We start from the raw sequence: 18,300 nt of genomic DNA on the forward strand, positions 1-18,300 counted from the left end.
AGATTTTTATGGTCTGACTAAACCCATAAACTCCCAGTTGGAGTTTCTGAAATGTCAGAACTGTTCAATGAATAAAGTCTATTTTGATTGCTACCAAAGAATTTTGTTTTATGGTTTTGAGTGCCATTTCAAACATTCATTGATTCTGCCATTTGTTTTTTTCATGGATCTTGCTGTACTGTATAATTGTCATGTTTTCAGTGTAATTGTACTGAATAAGTGGGCTGGATGACGCCACTGTGCATGCTCTAAGAAAAAACCCAGCTTTAAATATGATTGGTGTTTGTTATGTTTCTTCTTTCATAAGATCTTGGAATGTGTAGACGAACCAAGGTTCCTCTTCTAAGTCAGTCATCTCTAATACATAATATTCTAAGGGGTGTCCCCATTTCTTAACCTTACCACAAAAAAGAATTAGCCAGCTTTTGTGGGATCTCCATTTTATTGCAATTCTTGTATAAAAACAGAAAAGCTTGGTGACAAAAGGAAGATCCATCATGTTCCACAACTAATTGTATCCACCAGATGTTTGTTTTCAATGCCTTATTTAAAAAAACAAAAAAACAAAACCATAATATATAAAATAACCACAGGAAAATGTAACCTAATCAGCGCCCTCTGGTAACTGACATTATCTGAACTGCATGCACTGGGATGAAATTAAGGCTATGCAATTATGGAGAAATAAAAACAGCAACACTTTTAAAGCTAGGTAGCAAAAAGCATTTGTAAAATGTAAGGCCTGAAGGTTAACAAATCTTCAAATTGGACTTAGTTTCAACTTAATTTTTTTCCTTTTTTTTATTTTATTTTATTTTTGCCTGTTCCCAATTGTACCATTTTGGTTCCCCCACTTATTTAGATTTCTTGGCTGTTTAGCTGAGAGATGTTATATTGGAACGTCCACCGGGGGGAGCTACGATTCTCCTGCTACCAGAACGAAGGCCACTCTCATCTCCCTGGTTTCCTGCAAATAGTAAAGTAGGGTGTTAAAGAAAGATGCTATAAGAAGACATTGCAAACACATATATTACCAGAATTACACTAAAAACATACTAGGCCTGATTTATTAAAGCTCTCCCAGACTAGTGCAGATAGACTGTCATGTGTAAATCTGGTGATCCATCAAATCTGGGATAGATTCCTTAAAATATGGCTATTAGTTCGCAATTTATTTTTCTCCTGATCGCATATCTTCACTTGTCTTGGAGAGCTGTAATAAATAAGACCCAAAATATCTATGCAAGAATGAAGCTGAAAGTGCCTTATCTGTGAATCCCTAGAGATATCATTTCTAGACTACACAAATGTCAAAACCTGCCGGTGAAATCATTTATAGGAAAACAACCATAAAATATATTGATTTGTGATAAGAACCAATGGATTTTTATGTTTTGACTCAAGTACTTCAAACAGTGGTATGAGTGTCCCAATGACAAGCAGAAAGCTAGTGTACAGTACACAACACTAGCCAGCCTTCATTAACTCTTATTATACAGGAAGGCATAACCTTTAATATTACATGGTAGTGCTGCCCTAGCCCATTATCTGTTTGGACTATATTTAGTTAGATGGGTCTGCCTGTGTAAAGTACTGCGTATGATGTTGGTGCTAAATAAATACTGTGTAATAAAAATAATAATGCTCTGCATTCATAGTATTATCCTCATTCTTTGGAGGTTAAATGACACTGGGCACTATTTAAACCAGAACACTGAGGACATCTTCTGGCAAAAATTGTGTACTGTATGTGCCAGCTCTGTGACTACTGCAGCCTGAGATGCTACTTTTATCTAAAACATTAGCTGGGGCCTCAGATTTTTTGAAAATGTATTTTTCCATGGTTTGGGCTTTAAAAAAATTAAGGAATGCATCATCATACATGTTTTAAATACATATTTACATTAGCAGCACTCCAAAGGTTTCTAGTTCCATCTGCTTAGAAAGACATGTGGACAAGCATATTAAAACCACATGTGCTAAGTTTGTAATATTCTGTGCAGCAGTTCTTCTACTCCCAATGTATTTACACAATTCATTAAGTTCACGGAGTTTGTCTTGTCTGTATAAGCCATTTTCTGCTTATACACACAAGAAGTTCTCTAGCAATTTTAAACCCATTCTTCTGTTAGAAATGCTGGTAGGTTGTCTGGAACCAAGATCACTTGTTTTAAAATACCAGTTGTTACAGCCAGTTAGTATGGCTACACTAACAAAATCCTAACTGTGATTGGCTGGTGTATAAGGAAACTACAGCAAAACAGGGTTACATATTTATTTTATATTTAGAACCTAGCTACAGAATGTAGATGATTGTACACTTACCAGTTAGACTAAATCCAGAGTGGTGCAGGTTTCGAACTGGAGGAGTCTGCCTTGTTGGAGAGCCTTTAGTAGACCCCGCAGGACCACCAGCCTTGGGAGTTGATGACAAATCAAAGACTGGGCCATCATACATACCTCGAGGAACGGCATGCAGCTCTGCAATCTAGTAATAGACAGAATGATAATTCAGTAATAAAACAGTACATGGCAGAACATTGCTTTTGTGAACCACAACAGTCTTCATCCATTCTTGTGGGTACCTATAGACACTAGAAAGCAGTTGGCTATGCACATACAATCTGGACAACCAACTGATCATTAATATAATCATTTTGCCACAAGCTTTGCCATTAGCCTGTCCATATGGAGAAAAATGTGTCAAAATTGAAAATGCAGCAGATCCATTAACATTCACCTATGTAGTTGTTAGGTAAATGTTGTCTAATGTCTGTAAATACTGTATTCTGATATCCTTCAGTGCTCATTACAGCAAATCAACCTTACGCTTATTTTTTTGCAGGCTGGAAAATAATTGCAGGTATCTGAAATGATAGTGCTGCCTGTATACATACATGGAATTTTTTTAGGAAGCTATACAGAAGCCATAGTGGCTAATGGTGGTGATAATAAAAATGTATTTTATATACAATATGTGAAAAAGATGTAAAGTTGTGTAAAAAATGTTTAGAAACATGCAATAACAACACAGTGGAAATATTTATTTTATCTAAAAGCATAATGATGGATTATAAATGTTTACTTTTTAACAAGTAAAGCAAGTTACTTAAGTATCTTCAAGTGCATCTTCTGCTCTGAATATTAATGTGTTTTCAGAAAAATGTGCATTGTGTAGTCATTATAAAAAAACCCAGAGTTTACTTTAGTTTGTAACAAAACTGTCTGAAAATGAACATGTATTATGTCATGAAATATGGAATATTATTGCTCATCAGGGTAAAATGCTGGGCAGAAAGTGGGGGAAGGAGCCATTAAGACATAGCCAAACACCTGAGTAAATTTTCTCTAGAAGTGCACCCAGGACAGATCAATACTATATCAGAAATAATATTATTTATTGGGTAAGTAAAATTCCAATTGCATAGCCAATCAGGGTTCAGTTACCTGGAATTATTGGAACTAAAAGTTAAAGAGTCTTTCCCTGTGTGATCTGAGCTACCCAATTAGTACCCTCACAGTACAAGAACTGAAAATTTTCTGGACCTTCAGTTCCATATACACTACAAATATCCTAGTTGTAAGCATATGACCTGCCTTATTACACCCATGTCTCACCTTAGTTCTAGCTTTGATTCTCTTGTAGACATAGTCAGAGTAAGGAGAACAAGGAATGAATCGTCCGGTTCCCTGGGTCACATGAAGAGTGCCATCCTCAAACATGATTTTGCCCTGGCAGATGACCACAAGTGGTGCTCCTCTCAGCTCCATGCCTTCAAAGATATTATACTCTGCAGCCTAGAATACACATGATAAAACAAGTAGAACACATTTCAGTCATATAGTGAACCATTTCATAAAACACAACACAGAACATTTGCATGGGAGCGTTTCCAGCTAAAGTACTAGTGTGTTGAAGTGCCTTTAAAAATGAATGTACTGCAAAGTGCCATATAAACACTTTTTATTGCAAAAACACTAGTTTTTGCTATAACACAATGATATAAATTGACTCCTAAGGACTGTGGTGAAGAAAGATGCCTTCACTATTTTATAAACTAATGTCAATAATCTTAATGGCTACATAAGATTACTAGATCGCAAAACCTACTCAAGATCCCACCCCTAAACTGAGATTTAAATTTAATTAGATGCTGGAAAGTTTACCCATCTGACAGTTTTGTAATATTTACCTTATTATATACAGGTTGACATTCAAAAATCCGGTAACCTCTGGACCTGAGGAGTGCCAGATTTTTGAAAATTCCAGATTTTTACGGTTATATTCGTTGTATATATTTAACAGAAAATGACTACCTGTAAAGTCCTTTAAATGGATGCTGAATCCATAATGGAGCTATACAGCAGCAAATAAATGGGAAGCAATGAGCAGGAAAGCACGTGCAAGCAAGACCCAACTGCTGATTCTGGAGTACAGCCCTATCAAAACATAAACGGCGCCTTCATAAACGTCAAATGTAAATTTGAAAATGCGCTCCGAAATCTGAAGGTACTAGATTATCGATTTGGCCAGATTTTTGAATGTCAACCTGTACTATATATTATATTTACAGGTTTGCAGGTTTTGCTGTTTCCATTATCTTTTTTTTTTTTTTGTTTGTTATTGAGAATGCCACAGGAAGAGTAGGGAAATGAAAATACAGAATGGAACACCAAATGTGTCAGGAATTATGGTAGGAATATATTAATGCTGGAGTATTTTAGGATAATTCCGTGGGCTGAATCATCCCACAAACCTTCATCTATGACAAAAAAATAATTTTAGGCAAACAGATCCTTTAAGAGAAATTAGAAAAATTATGGGAAGTGCATTCTAAATTTTAATAGTTATAGTGATATTCCAATACTCCTCTTTACTTTAAATTTAGGCCAAAATCAATGGGGAAAACATAATGTTAACAACTTTGTTTTATTGTTTCCTGCTCATTATGTCATAGAATAATATTGTCCAATAATGAGGTGTTGGCATATTCACTTTTATTATCTGGCCCTGACCATGCTGGCTTTCCAACCCTCTGCTGGACAGTTCCAAGGTATTTTGTCATCCAATTATATCACCAATGTTTGCCAATATACGGGCCAACACTGTAATGATGCTCTAACCTGTGTTCTTAAGCTACAAGCCATACACTCTCTCATCTGCACATTTCACAGACTGACTTACAGAATGGTGGCTTTTGGCAGAAACAATTTTCACTGCATCAGGATCCCAGATAACCAGGTCACTGTCTGAGCCAACAGCTATTCTCCCTTTCCTGGGATAGAGGTTGAAGATCTTGGCAGCATTGGTACTAGTGACAGCAACAAATTGATTTTCATCCATTTTGCCTGTAGCCTAAAATGAAAAAAAAATGTAATTATTTTCACATTTAAACTTATACCAACCTCCATTTACATCCATGCAAAGTTGTGACTACCTGACCAGTGTGCCATTAAATTATTCAGTATGTCTCTCTTAAATACGCAATGTCCCAAGCCCGACAGAGTCCCAAACCCAACAGAAATGTTAACATTAAGTATGCAGATGGACAGGTACTATGTGTCCGGCTGACAGATCTAGACAATATTCGGATCCTAGTGAAATATGCAATCAGTCAAACGTCCCAAAAAACTGCAAGTAATTAGAATTCTGATCACAGTTGCTTGCACTTAGTCCACATCTCATTGGAAACATGTAAATTAACTGCTTCCGATCATTTAGTTGATGATTTATTTATTGATTTATTCTCTTCAGATCAGATCGTTCTAGAAGATTGGAAATGAAAATCATCCCAAATAGAGCTGCCTAAGAAGCATTTGTCAGTCTTTTAAACTATTTAAAACTTCAAATATTGCATTTTCAGCATTTACACAAAATTTACCAAGCTTTGTGTAGCCCTTCTTAAACCTACCAAGTGGAACTATAAGGAAATATATATTTTGGAAAAATTTAGAAATCCTATAAACCTTGTACGTTTTTTTTTTTTTTTTGTTATTTATGTCCTCTGAGATTTACCTTCCTATACTTACAAAAAGCATTCTGTGATCACAGATCAAAATTAGGATGACAATAACTGTATTGCCTCCTCCCCCCACTAAAGAAAAATGTGTGTTTTTTGCTTTCCTGTTTGCAGAGATTTCCACTCCTTTGTCTTCATGACCAGTTATAACCTTCTCTAGGGAAAATAAAGCCCTAAAAGTGATATCTGCATTCTACTTGCCAGTAATTTCTTTGCCACCTTACCTGGTTACTGGATGCGGGATTTATATTTTTTTTGTTTCCTAGGCCAAGTCTTGCCCTACCCAAATCCCTCCCTAGCTCCCCCCAAGACCCCCATTATTATCACCACCCACTCATATTAAACAAGTATTTTTTATAAGTATTATAGTTAATAACCACACATTTGAATGCTCAGACACCCTAAAATAGGGAGGGAGAGAAAAAAAGGGGATGCTATATAATGCCAAACCTATAGGAGACCTTAGCTCAAACCAGTACAAAGGCGGGGAGTAGTAACTCTCTAATGTTAAAAGAATAAAAAACAACAAGTTAAATTGCCCAAGGATGGAAAGAATTATAAGATAAATTTCACTGATGTGTCCCTTCCTTAAGTACACATTGTTTCCCTCCACCCCTTTTTACTGAGACAGCACCAGAAGTGTCATCCCCACTATAAGGTACGACACTCGGAATAGATGCATGTGCTGTGAATGTAAACTAAATAAGGAGATACGTGGCTGCTTATACTTCCAAGTACAGACAGCAGTATAGTAGAAAAGAAGGCAAAATAAAACCATACTTTTGTTATTATTGTACGTGAAAGTAATAAGCCATAACAAAAAAGAGATATGACATAATTATTTAATAATTACATACTAAAAATTACCTATTTTTAATACCTTAATAGTTAGGTATACACTATATTATATATAGTTTGAGCTCTATAAAAGTAAACTAAAAAAAAGATAAACACAGCAAAAGATTAACATTTGCTCTAATACTGATTGTACAAACATGTACCACATCATCCAGGTGCACAAACACATTACATTCTTACCACTGCCTTGTCCCAGATGACAGACATTCTTTCTTCAATACCATTTGTCCCCTCAGGAATAAGGGTGAAATTATCCTTTCCAACTGCCTTCTGAGCAGTGCTGAAAACAGTATGGGCACTGCCAGACACCTGCAGATCACCACTGTATAAAAAATATCACTAATATTACTATTATGAATATAATTATTATCATTGCATGATCATTAAAATTCCTACTATAGGCTTATGAATCCACCATACACTATGGACAATTCGAAGGTGAATACACATGAAGCCATACTGTTTATTATCTCATATATTCAAATGAGATAAGAATGGTATTTGGAAAAGAAAAATACGAATAGACCACACATTCTCTAAAAATGCTCAGATGCATAATAAAGATTCACACCGATCAAAAGTGTGTGTGTGTAAATAAATATATATTCAAAAAGCAAGTTTGACACAGGCACACTGAATGTTATTACTTTCCTTTCAAACACTGTAATCTGTCACTGCCCTAATGCAGCATATGCTTCTTGTCACACTTTGCATGACATACAGTATATGTTTGCAGATTTTAGGGGGAAAAAAATATTAAAAAAAAAAATTACACATTATGAAACAAATATTATAAGTAACCACTAGGTGACACCAGAGCACCGATTTCTTTATGACTAGCTTACTTGGTGATCGTCCAAATGCTGCAGATGTACAAGCATCCTTCACAAATGATAAACCCCTATCACATTTCTACTAATAAACAATACCTCATACTCTGTTCTCAGAGGAACTGCACGACTGTCTGTTTTTCTTTCTACAAGACTATTGTATAATGATGTAATTTACACTTCCATAGAGACTAGTCTGCTCAACCTAGAAGCCACATGGCTTACATTTAAAGGAGTTTTTTTATTTCTTCATGTCCCCTACTCCAAATACAGGGTGGTTTAACATTTATAATGGAAGCTAGTGACAAGGCAGTTTTAAATTCCTGCTTACATTATTCTGTCTGAGAAAGTCGATTCTTAAATATTGTCACTAGGGTTTTTATTCTTAGAATACCACTAGCATCTGATCAATGATAATTGTGAGATTTTATGTCCTATCTACTAGGGGGAACAAAAAGTGGGGCCATTCAAAAGGGGATTACATAGTATTTTTATATCTTCTGATATAAAACATTAATGAAACTTTTATGTATGGGATTTAAATATTCCTAACAGAAAAACTCTTTATCTTAGTAAACTGGCTCCATAAAAGAAAAGTCCAGCACCTTGCTGTATTGTATATAGAATGATTGTCTCACAGTCTTCCTGTACAATTCCCATATGACATGACATGGTTCTTAACTTGTAATTTGGAAATTCACTTTAAAAATAAAATGTTCATTTTTGTTACTACTGCATAGTGAAATATGTGATTTGTGTCACTGTATAACTTCTGTTTATGTACAATTAGTTATGATTCATGCTTGTCCATGCATGTGTATGAACATACCTGAATCTAACAATAACATGTTCTTACCTAGCCAGAAGTGAGTTGATGTAGTCTGGTGTGGTGGGATCAGGGCTGAGAGGTGGAGAAGTCACAAAAGCAGCAGCTTTAGCCCAGTTCTTGCTCCAGTAGTGTGTTCCATCTGTTCCCAGGCTAGCCGTGATAGGCTCACCAAACACAACATTGCCTGAAAATTGATCAAATGTGACAATTTAGTCCTAATTTGCTTGTTGCTAATTAATTAACAAAAGAAAATGCCAGCGCATTTTGTGTACAGCAGAAATGAAGAGGATCAGTACCATGATGTCTTCTGCACGAGGGAAAGCAATGATAAATGATGGTATTCTACCATGTATATAAACACCAAAATGGTGAACTTTAAAGAAAGGCCACAGCTTCAACCCTGCTTCTTTATGGCCCAGGTGGAGCTCTTTCTATGTCCTACATCTGACTGATCATACTTTGAATTATTCATATGCACTGTTTGTACCAAAAACATCTGTGATAATCCTGATCATCAGCCTAATATTTTGGCTATGGTCTGTCATTGGTCTATTTTTTTTTTAGAACCTGAACTGTGTTGTCTGCACCTAACCTAGTCATGTAAATCCTGACTATGGTACTGTGCGCCATGACTCTGACTGCATGCAGCTTTAAATAATACAGTAAAACATCAGTGATCATTTAAATTCAAGCCATAAGAGTGAAGACTGTGATCTAAACTAAATTGTTTCTAAACCTTTGGAAGTTACCCAAAAAAAAAATCAAAAGGATTATTTTCCTCACATAGGAAATGTGTATTAATGGTTAGATAATAGGATTGTGCTTTTATATGTCACCTTTTTTCCTGGCTTGGGAAATGAGGTCTACAGAACTTTTGCTCATCACTTTGGTCACATATAGTGGACAGTTTGTTTGGCTTGCAATGGTAATGGCACGGAAAACAGCTTCTGCTTCCAGCTAAAAGAACAAAAGACTTGGAATGATGAACAGCACTACATCATAATAACAAGGGACAGTTAAAGACTCACAACTTGTTACAAGAAGGCAATATACACATTTCCCATCTCAATCATTTACAACCTAACATACAACAAAATACAATTAGCAGTTACATCATATGTCACATATGTTTGGCTATCATGTGGCAAGAGACACATAAGAAATACAGTCATTTTACACCACACTACAAATCTAATGACATTTAAAGTAACTTACTGGCTGGAAATCAGTCCCTATGCCTGTGACATATTACATGCCTATTAGTACATTAAAGGATACAAGAAGTTTTTATTTTCACAAGTGGAATGTCTAGGGATAATGAAATACAATGGTCTTGTGTAAAATCTTCCAGTATTTGGCCATTTAACATGGGACGTTTGTATTGAGTAATAAGTATTACTTTTACGGCTCTATTTTAGTAGTGTTACCCTTGGGAACTTGTCTGGCTCATTGGAGCAGTTATTGTGTTTCTAAAAGCCCAGAACATAACTGGGTATTTACATTTTATAAGTTATAAAAACAGAAAGGGAATCTGTCTGGCTAGAGGGACCAGGAAGGATTTTCCCCTTGTTGGAGCCTTCTTCTTGATCAATGGTGAGTATAGGTTTCTGATTAAAATACAAAAGTTTTTCAATATAGGTATTTTTTCATTTATTGTTTTTTTTGCTATTGATTGAAGGGAAAAGATTGTGTCATTTTTCAACCTACCTTTGTAACAGCGCATTAAATGGCTACTATACTAAAAAGTATTGAAGTGTTAACAGTATGCAGTTAAACTTTATGATGAATAGTATGTAGAATATAAATTGTTTTTTTGTTTACACTTTAAGGGCAATTCCACACTGTATAATACCAATATAATGTATTAGTATCAATTTAGAATGATATAAATTATATATTCTAATCTGTATGCTTATGTATGTTCACAATTTTTGGAAGATTATCATAAACGGTACAATATTTTACTGTATTTTACATTTCCAACACATTGCTTTTCTTTCTGCCCTCTCTGTTCCTCAATGGGCCATTAGGTAATTATTTGGTTCACAGATTCCTTTTAAAAGCCTGAACCAAAAAATCCTGACACAGCAATATATGTCTGGAATTTAAAGTATTCTGAGGACCCGTCATGATTTCGGACACATTGTAACTGCAGTAGTCCTTCTTTCTTTTGGAACCAATGCAACAATAAAAACACCACAATCTGTACACATCATGCAGCTTATCTGTGTTTGACACCTTATAGAATAAAAATATAGACGCGGCTTTTTGCTCCCCCTAACTCACAGATGATATCCTGAAAACAAGCACATAGAGAACAAACAAAGACCCCAAATGATGCAATGGAGGACTGTTTTGGTCTCATCCTGATTTAGGGTTTATTGAGGTGTTGCACAGTGATAACTCTACAGTCATCCTTTAAATGTGAGCACTGGTTTCAAAGACAACACTGCTGGAAATATTTTTCTTTAATTTTCTGTTGAGGAAGTGACATACTGATTAGTTAGACTAAGTTTGTAAGTTTGTGCATATTATTATCTAAGAATTAACAGATTATTGTTCAGCCAGAGTTTAGAAAATGTATTTTGTCTAAGGTTTATGCTTGCTATAAGATAATGACATTTTGCTTTTTTAGAAGTTACCCTACGGTATAAATAAGGCAGTAGCCACATCCAGATCAAATTTACTGTTCAGTCATATTTCCATGATTTATTTCTGAACTTGTTAGACCAGATATTTTGTTGTACGGAAACAACACAATAACTACAACACCGCATTCATATCCAATTCTGTAGTGGGTCTGTAGTCCACAAATGAGTGCGGGAAGCCCAGAAACTTATTGGCTTACAAGATTTTTTGAAGGATTACCAGGTGTTTTTGGAACGTAATAAACATTTAACAAAACACTTTCAGCATTTTAATATTTCATTGACCAAAAGGCAGTTTTTGGTTAAGGTATCATTTGAAAATACCATTCATATTACAGTCTGATTTTAATGTTTTCTTTAGCAGTGACTCAATAAAAGCACCTGCTGTATGTGGATGGCTATCACTTCTTGCATGTTATGGTTTGTAGAAAACAAGATATATACAGCCAATGGATAAAATTAAAAAAATATTTCTGGTAATTGAACATAAGTAAAAAAACAATTTTTGTATTCTGTAAGTCAATACTTTGGGCTAAAATGGTGAATGTGAAATAATTAGAGGCTTTGTTAGCTGCTAGCACAGAGCAGACCTGAGCAATAAATGAGGAACATCAATTAACTCAACAGGTATACAGTTTAATGTGGCTGTGAGCTGTCTGTAAATGAATTCCCCAACAATATGCACAGCTGCTATGCAGACAGTTCATCCTGACATAAATAATATCATTTATGGAGCTGTTTCCAATCAGTGCCATGTTCTAAGTCCACCACATTAGCTTTGCTGTATTGTGTGCTTTTATGGTTTGAGCCTGTGAAAGCAACCCAGGATAATAGCCTTGTGCATCTCTCTGTCATTACATCACTTCAGGCTTTGGATATTCAGCTCCTGGCAAATGTACGTCCAAATGGTTCAGTAAGAAATATAACCGTTTCCTGTCAGTTGAATACCCTGGGTGTTATGCTGCTCTGCTTCAAATGCACATCTTCTCCTCATTACATGTAACTTCCTTTCCCATTACTAAAATAATCATTACACTCTCATTGGCACTAGTTCAACCACTTGCGTAGGCTAAGAAGTATTCTCTGTTTTATGACCTAAATGGAATTTTTATCTTATGTGTATACTTCTGAGCTTAATAGTTAACATTTGCCTTGGTCACCTGTATATTTGGCGAACATCTATATTTTTTTTCCTCTGCTTGTATACATTCCCCAGCGTTTGTATACATTGCTATATCCTTTATTATGAGCTTAATGGAAACTCTATTCCTTATGTACAGTTTGATCTGAATCATTTAACCCACTTGAAAGCATGATGTTTTAATAGTGCCAATCAAGCAGAAGGAAATAGGTAATCAGCACTGGACACAAACAGGGGAAATGCAGAGGAACACAATTAAAATGTTTGTGTTTTAAATGGCTTCAAAAAGCCCTAATAGCTCACATGTACTGTTCTGTATATTAAACCAATAACTGTCTCTTTATTCTCTCTGGGGGGATATATTACATCAGGCACAGATGAAAGAATAGGCAAACTCTACCAATGGACTTCTATTTGGTTTCTTTGGAAAATGTATACAGTTGAAATTGTTTAGTTATATCTGTGCTGAATAATACCTGTTGATTATATCAGAAATCTTGTGACCAGATACCATTCTAAGCTCTCTGCCTCAGCAGCACTGTTTGAGTACAGCTGGACTACAGAGCACCTTTTCCTGTGTCATGGAGTAGAGAAAGGAAACATTCTGCAGTTCTATCATAGGGTAACAACACTGCTCCTCCATGGAAAACGTAGTTTGTGTGTGTTGTCAACCTAGGACAGGAAATGTGTTCTGACAAAATCACCATATGTAAATTTAGTTGAAAAAGGAAAAAATAATGCAGGCGCCAGATTAATGACTGGTATTACATTTTTGTTCTTGGATTTAAACACATATTAAGAATAAAGAATCTATTACCTGCAAAGGAAAATAAAAACTTTTTTTCCTAATTATTACTGCTACAGTACCCTAATCAAGTGCTCCTCTTAAACAAAATAATCAGTGAAAAAATTAAACTACATTACAGCGGGAAATGCAGTTCTCACAGTTCTAACAGCAGCTGTCAAGTGGCAACGTGGTCTGGCAGAAACTGTGTGGAGTCAAGCTAATGCTTCTTGTTATAGAGCTCCAGCTAGGCGATACCTCCCATACAAAGGAAACAGTGGCACCACTATTGGCCCGTATTAATATTTGAAGCAAATAAGCATGTGTGCAGATCAATAGAGCAATTATCAATGTAGAACAAATTTCCCTTCCTTTAGTTTTTTCATACATGTGCCCCAGTCTGCATTACATATTATTATGTTTCTTAAAAAAAGTGTGTATTTAATATATATATATATATATATATATATATATATTTAGAAAAAAATATATCTGAATTCCAGTAATATATTTATCTTACCTCCTCAGGCCTACTCAAAACATGGCCCTCTGGTCCGGTAATGCCCATCTCTAACATTCTTTGCTGCTCCTAAAAACATATTTACAGTTTATATTAAAATACAATTAAGACAGCACATTTTTAAACAAACATACAAGCATACCTCCACCAAGAAATATTTAACTCAAAAAAGAGATCCAAGAAAGTTGAAGATGCAACTTTTATTGGGCCAATTAAAAAAAGAGTGGAGCCACGTGATTGGAACCAGAAAACATACCTGTCATAGGTGTGCCAGATTGGTGTATCTGTTAGGACTGTTAAGCTGCGTACACACTTCCCATTTTTGTCGTTGGAAAGGATCTTTCACGATCCTTTCCAACGACAAGGGAGTGCACGATGCATGAACGGTGCTGTACATACAGCACCGTTCATGCTCTATGGAGAGGGGAGGGGGAGAGCGCCGGAGCTGCACCCTGCTGCGCGCTCTCCCCTTCCCTTTCATTAGGATCGGCTGTCGTCCATCGTCCGTGGATCCGGCAGGTCGGTCGTCCGGACGATGGACGACACCGACTGTACACACGGCAGATTTTCGCCCGATAATTGGCCGATGCCGATTATCGGGCGATAAAAATCTGACGTGTGTACGTAGCTTTAGTTTAGATCTGAGCACTTCTGTGATACATCCACGGGTTTCTGGTTTCAGGATTGAATCTCACACTTTGCAGATCCTTAGGTTCTGACTTTGTAGGGGAACCAATGGAAACTAATTGAAGGTGCACTTATATTACTGTGCTTCAGAATGTATTTTAATGGGAGCTCATAGGTTTTCTTTAAAGTTTTGGCTTTTTTAGATTATGTGGGAGAGTAATATAGACTGTGTATGTAATAGATGTAAGCCTGTTATTGCTACTTTGTCACCATTAATTTCCCTTCACCACCTGTCCAATGTCCAGGGTGTCAGAACAGGAAAAGAACAGAAAACTAACACCTGACAGAAGTTCTAACCCTTCAACTAAGCTAGAGTTATGCTGAAATTATTTTTTTGCAAAAACAGGATGATTTTGATTTTCAGTGGTCAGATTTTTTGTTTCTACTTTGAAGCCTAAAAAAGCCTAGCCTTCCTAGAATTTTCCTTTTAAATCTTTTGGATGGCCATTTTTTATTCAACACTAGTTCCAAGCCTTTACAGAAGACACGTTGTCCTCTTTTCTGGGGAACAGCAGACTTTTTACTCTCTGACTTCATCATCTTCTTTTAGCATTCTTGACCTCTAAATAACATTTTGTATCAATTAAAAAGGAAACATGACAAAGAGCCAACAGATGCAGCTCAGAGGTCTGGAAAAGATTCTGGTTACGTTTCTACGGACACGGGGGCGTCTCAGCCAAAATACACGCCTTCATTAGTACAGCCACTGGTTTAGAGACAGAATCTGGGCTCCACAGCAGTAAATTGAAAGTCCAAATCATGATAGTATGGCCTATCTACATCTACTGGAAAGCCTATACTCAAGGAAAATTATCTCCCTGAACAAAAAATACATTCTGTGGCATGGAAACACTGCATCTGTGTGCATTTGCAAATTGTACTGATTACAGAGAAGTATACAGCAGTGTTACATTTTGCTGAATTATCAGTGGCACAAGATAAGACCACTGCCTACCTACAGAATGTAAAAAAACCTATGGCTTTGAGCTGCGACAGCTGACTATACCTAAATATATCATATGCAGTAAAAGTTTTAAAGAGGCCAGTTCATCAACTTTAAAGTTCAGAAAATGAACAGAAAAAAATACATTTTTGTCATGTTTTTTATTTACAAAAATATTTTTAACTTTTAAATCATGTCCCTTTGCACTTGCTAGCAAAATTGACTTCTCCAAGAAAGTCTGTCTCCTGCAGAATAAAACTGTGATTACTTACTTCCCTGAACTCTACTGTATTTAACCAGTAGAGACTGCAACAAAGTCTTCTACATTCAACTTTCTGGAAGTGACAAATGTCTGTGTGCCCCATCATGTGCTGTGGTTTTTCCCACTTGCCCCTAAGTCTTTACAGGTCTCAGAATTGACATAGAGGTCATTGTGAAAAATCATGGAGTGCAGTGAGCAAAGTAGGCATTCTGCACTTTCAGAAGTTTCAAATGCTGCAGACTTTGTCAGAGTTGTGACTCATCTTCCCCTGGGCAGGTAAGTAGTTACTGTCTTCTGCTGCAGCAACTAGGCATTAAGAAGTCAGTTTTAGCACTTTTTAGGATGCATCTCTTTCAGCTCCTTTCCCTCTGAGACCTACTTAGTGCAAAAGCACTTTAGTTACTTTAGAAACTTTAAACATAAAATGATTTTTAGCTACACAGAACCATGCACAACAGATATACATATTGTTGCAGTCTATGGAGGTTACCTTAATTACACAGATAAACATTGTTGGGTTATTTAACTAAAAAAGTATGGAATGCTTGTTTCGCAAGACCATTTACCTATTGCTGGGTAAGTTTGATGAAACCAACAATCCAATCACCAAAAAATCCTGTTTTTAACTTTCCTTGCAGATGATTGGGAATCCTTTACAAAGTGGCTTTTCACCACATTCACTCAACCAAGTGAAATCCCTTCCATAAAGCTCTCCTTGTTCTACTGCCTCAGAAAGTTACTTCAAAACATCAGTCTCTTTGCTCACTATCACAATCAGGTGAAATCAGGTATTCAACATATTTACACATTTTAAGTTTATTTACCTGGGCAATGATATCTCCATTCTCAGCATGAACCTGAGCAATAGCACCCAATCCTCCCAAGAAAGTAAAGATTTCATACAGCTGTAAGGAAAAACATTGAACATGAACATTATTACATCAGAGTTAAAACTACAGTCTCCATGTTTGTAACAAATCCCTGTCTTTGTGTGACAGCTGTGCTGCTCATGTTTTAATAAATGATGTTTTACAGAAACAGCACAAGTCTTTTTATTATTGGATGAAAACTTGTATACACATTGTAATTCATCGGAAAATGGCCTTACTTCCAGCAGACGCAGGCCTGAGAGGCTGAAAACAGTTCATTCAATTTGGATTTTTGCCCAGAAAAGAAGGAAATATCAGATAATTTACCTCAGTGTTGGACATCTGATACATATCTTTGTAGGCCATGTAAACCATGAAGGAGTTAACACCTGGGAAAAGAAGAAAAATGGAAAGTTAGTGAGGGAATTTTCCTCTGTTCGGAAGCAGGGACATGTGATAATTATTACACTCCAGTGGAATGAGAGGATTTGGCCAGTGAAATTAAACATGGAGGGAAAGGTCTTGTTTGGCATCATGACTAAATTTTGCTCTCCATAAAAACACTGCTACAGAAACGCAGCTGAGGTAGGAGAGATAGAACAGATTGAATGTTCTGGTAATAGAACACTAATAAATAAACTGTGTGAAATGTCCTCTTTAAAAGCCAGCTTAAAATAACACATTTATGACAGAACATATAAGTCATTTTCACCTCCCTAGCTACAAGTGCTGTATGCTTGGAAACAGGAATGCTGGGCACCAAGACAAGGAAAAACACAAGTTCATTCATCCAGAGCAGACTGGCACTGCGAAGGAGCAGTCCAACCAATTATCATAAACTTGGAAAGTGCTTCTAGGATGGCAAAGCCAAAGAACTGGGAATAAATGTCAGAACATCTGAGTAGTGCAATGTCTGGACCTTTAATTCCCAACAAATAATCCCTGATGTGGTGCCTGGAAAAATGAACAGATTAACAGCAGGTACTTGTGATTCTTATTTTCTACTTAAAAAGGAAAAAAATATTTTAAAAAAATCAAAAGCCAAAAGATACCCAATGCATAAAAAAAGCGAACATGGCTTTGCATCCTACTGCCCCACTGATTGGCCTCAGAACAAAAACTGGTATGTAATTCTTAGGAAAATGCTGTTCCCATACAGGAAGTTTTTTATTTTAAACAAATTAAATTTTTTGTCAGTCAAAAGGATTTGTAAAGATTGTTATGGAGATACTTTCTAACTTAGGTTTCACTGCACTGTTATGTATTTAAAGTGAACCTGATTTTTTCCCATGTAGGGAGAATAAAAAACGTTCACCTTGAAGCCAACCTTACATCATCTGAACTAACTTTTGTCCCTTATTGCTCCATTTCCCTTTGAGAGCAAGAAGATCATCCTATTTACAGCCTTTACTCTAACTGCCCCCATGGGATAGATCTGGTCTAGTCATCAGCAATATTACATGGAAAACATAATCCATATGCATGAATGTATAGCCTATTTATCCTCAAATTTGGTGGTAAAAACAGGGCGGCGAACAAAAGAAAAGGTGGGTATATGCAGGTGACAGACCAGACATTAACATTTTTACCTAAAAAGTTTATTACACTTTTATCAGAATCAGAATGATGTTTAGATAAAGGGACAGCACAGCAGAAACACAGCTGATCTATTTGAGACTTCATTGTAACCCTTCTGATACATGACTGCTGATTTATATAAGAAGCAAAAGCCTTTAAAGTATATTCTAAACAAAACATTTTTAATAATGGCTAGAGAAAATCTACGTTAGGTTGTTATGGCTGCCAGGGCCTCACTGGGAAGGTTTACCTTCTCTATGTGTCCTGGTGACCATTGTCAGCAGGACAGTAAGACTACGTACACATGGTAGATGATTCTTGTACGAATATC

The 18,300-nt window shown here is 36.1% G+C and overlaps 1 protein-coding gene across 2 annotated transcripts in view; it reads right to left on the reverse strand.

The window, feature by feature from the left end:
• Nucleotides 1-423: 423 nt before the first annotated feature.
• Nucleotides 424-18,300, reverse strand: part of DPYSL3 (dihydropyrimidinase like 3) — a 90,628-nt gene continuing 72,751 nt past the window's right edge. For both annotated transcript variants that reach the window (XM_072400929.1, XM_072400930.1), the window contains exons 5-14: nt 16,719-16,780; nt 16,347-16,427; nt 13,631-13,699; nt 9,374-9,494; nt 8,565-8,721; nt 7,059-7,200; nt 5,186-5,356; nt 3,619-3,798; nt 2,326-2,488; nt 424-967 (exon numbers count right to left, since the gene is read on the reverse strand). In XM_072400929.1, coding sequence (XP_072257030.1) covers nt 876-967; nt 2,326-2,488; nt 3,619-3,798; nt 5,186-5,356; nt 7,059-7,200; nt 8,565-8,721; nt 9,374-9,494; nt 13,631-13,699; nt 16,347-16,427; nt 16,719-16,780 — 1,238 coding nt within the window. In that variant the 3' untranslated portion in view covers nt 424-875. The remainder of the gene's footprint in view (nt 968-2,325; nt 2,489-3,618; nt 3,799-5,185; nt 5,357-7,058; nt 7,201-8,564; nt 8,722-9,373; nt 9,495-13,630; nt 13,700-16,346; nt 16,428-16,718; nt 16,781-18,300) is intronic.

The sequence above is a fragment of the Pyxicephalus adspersus genome, chromosome 2 (genome assembly GCF_032062135.1).
Source record: "Pyxicephalus adspersus chromosome 2, UCB_Pads_2.0, whole genome shotgun sequence".
Taxonomy (NCBI): Eukaryota; Metazoa; Chordata; class Amphibia; order Anura; family Pyxicephalidae; genus Pyxicephalus; species Pyxicephalus adspersus.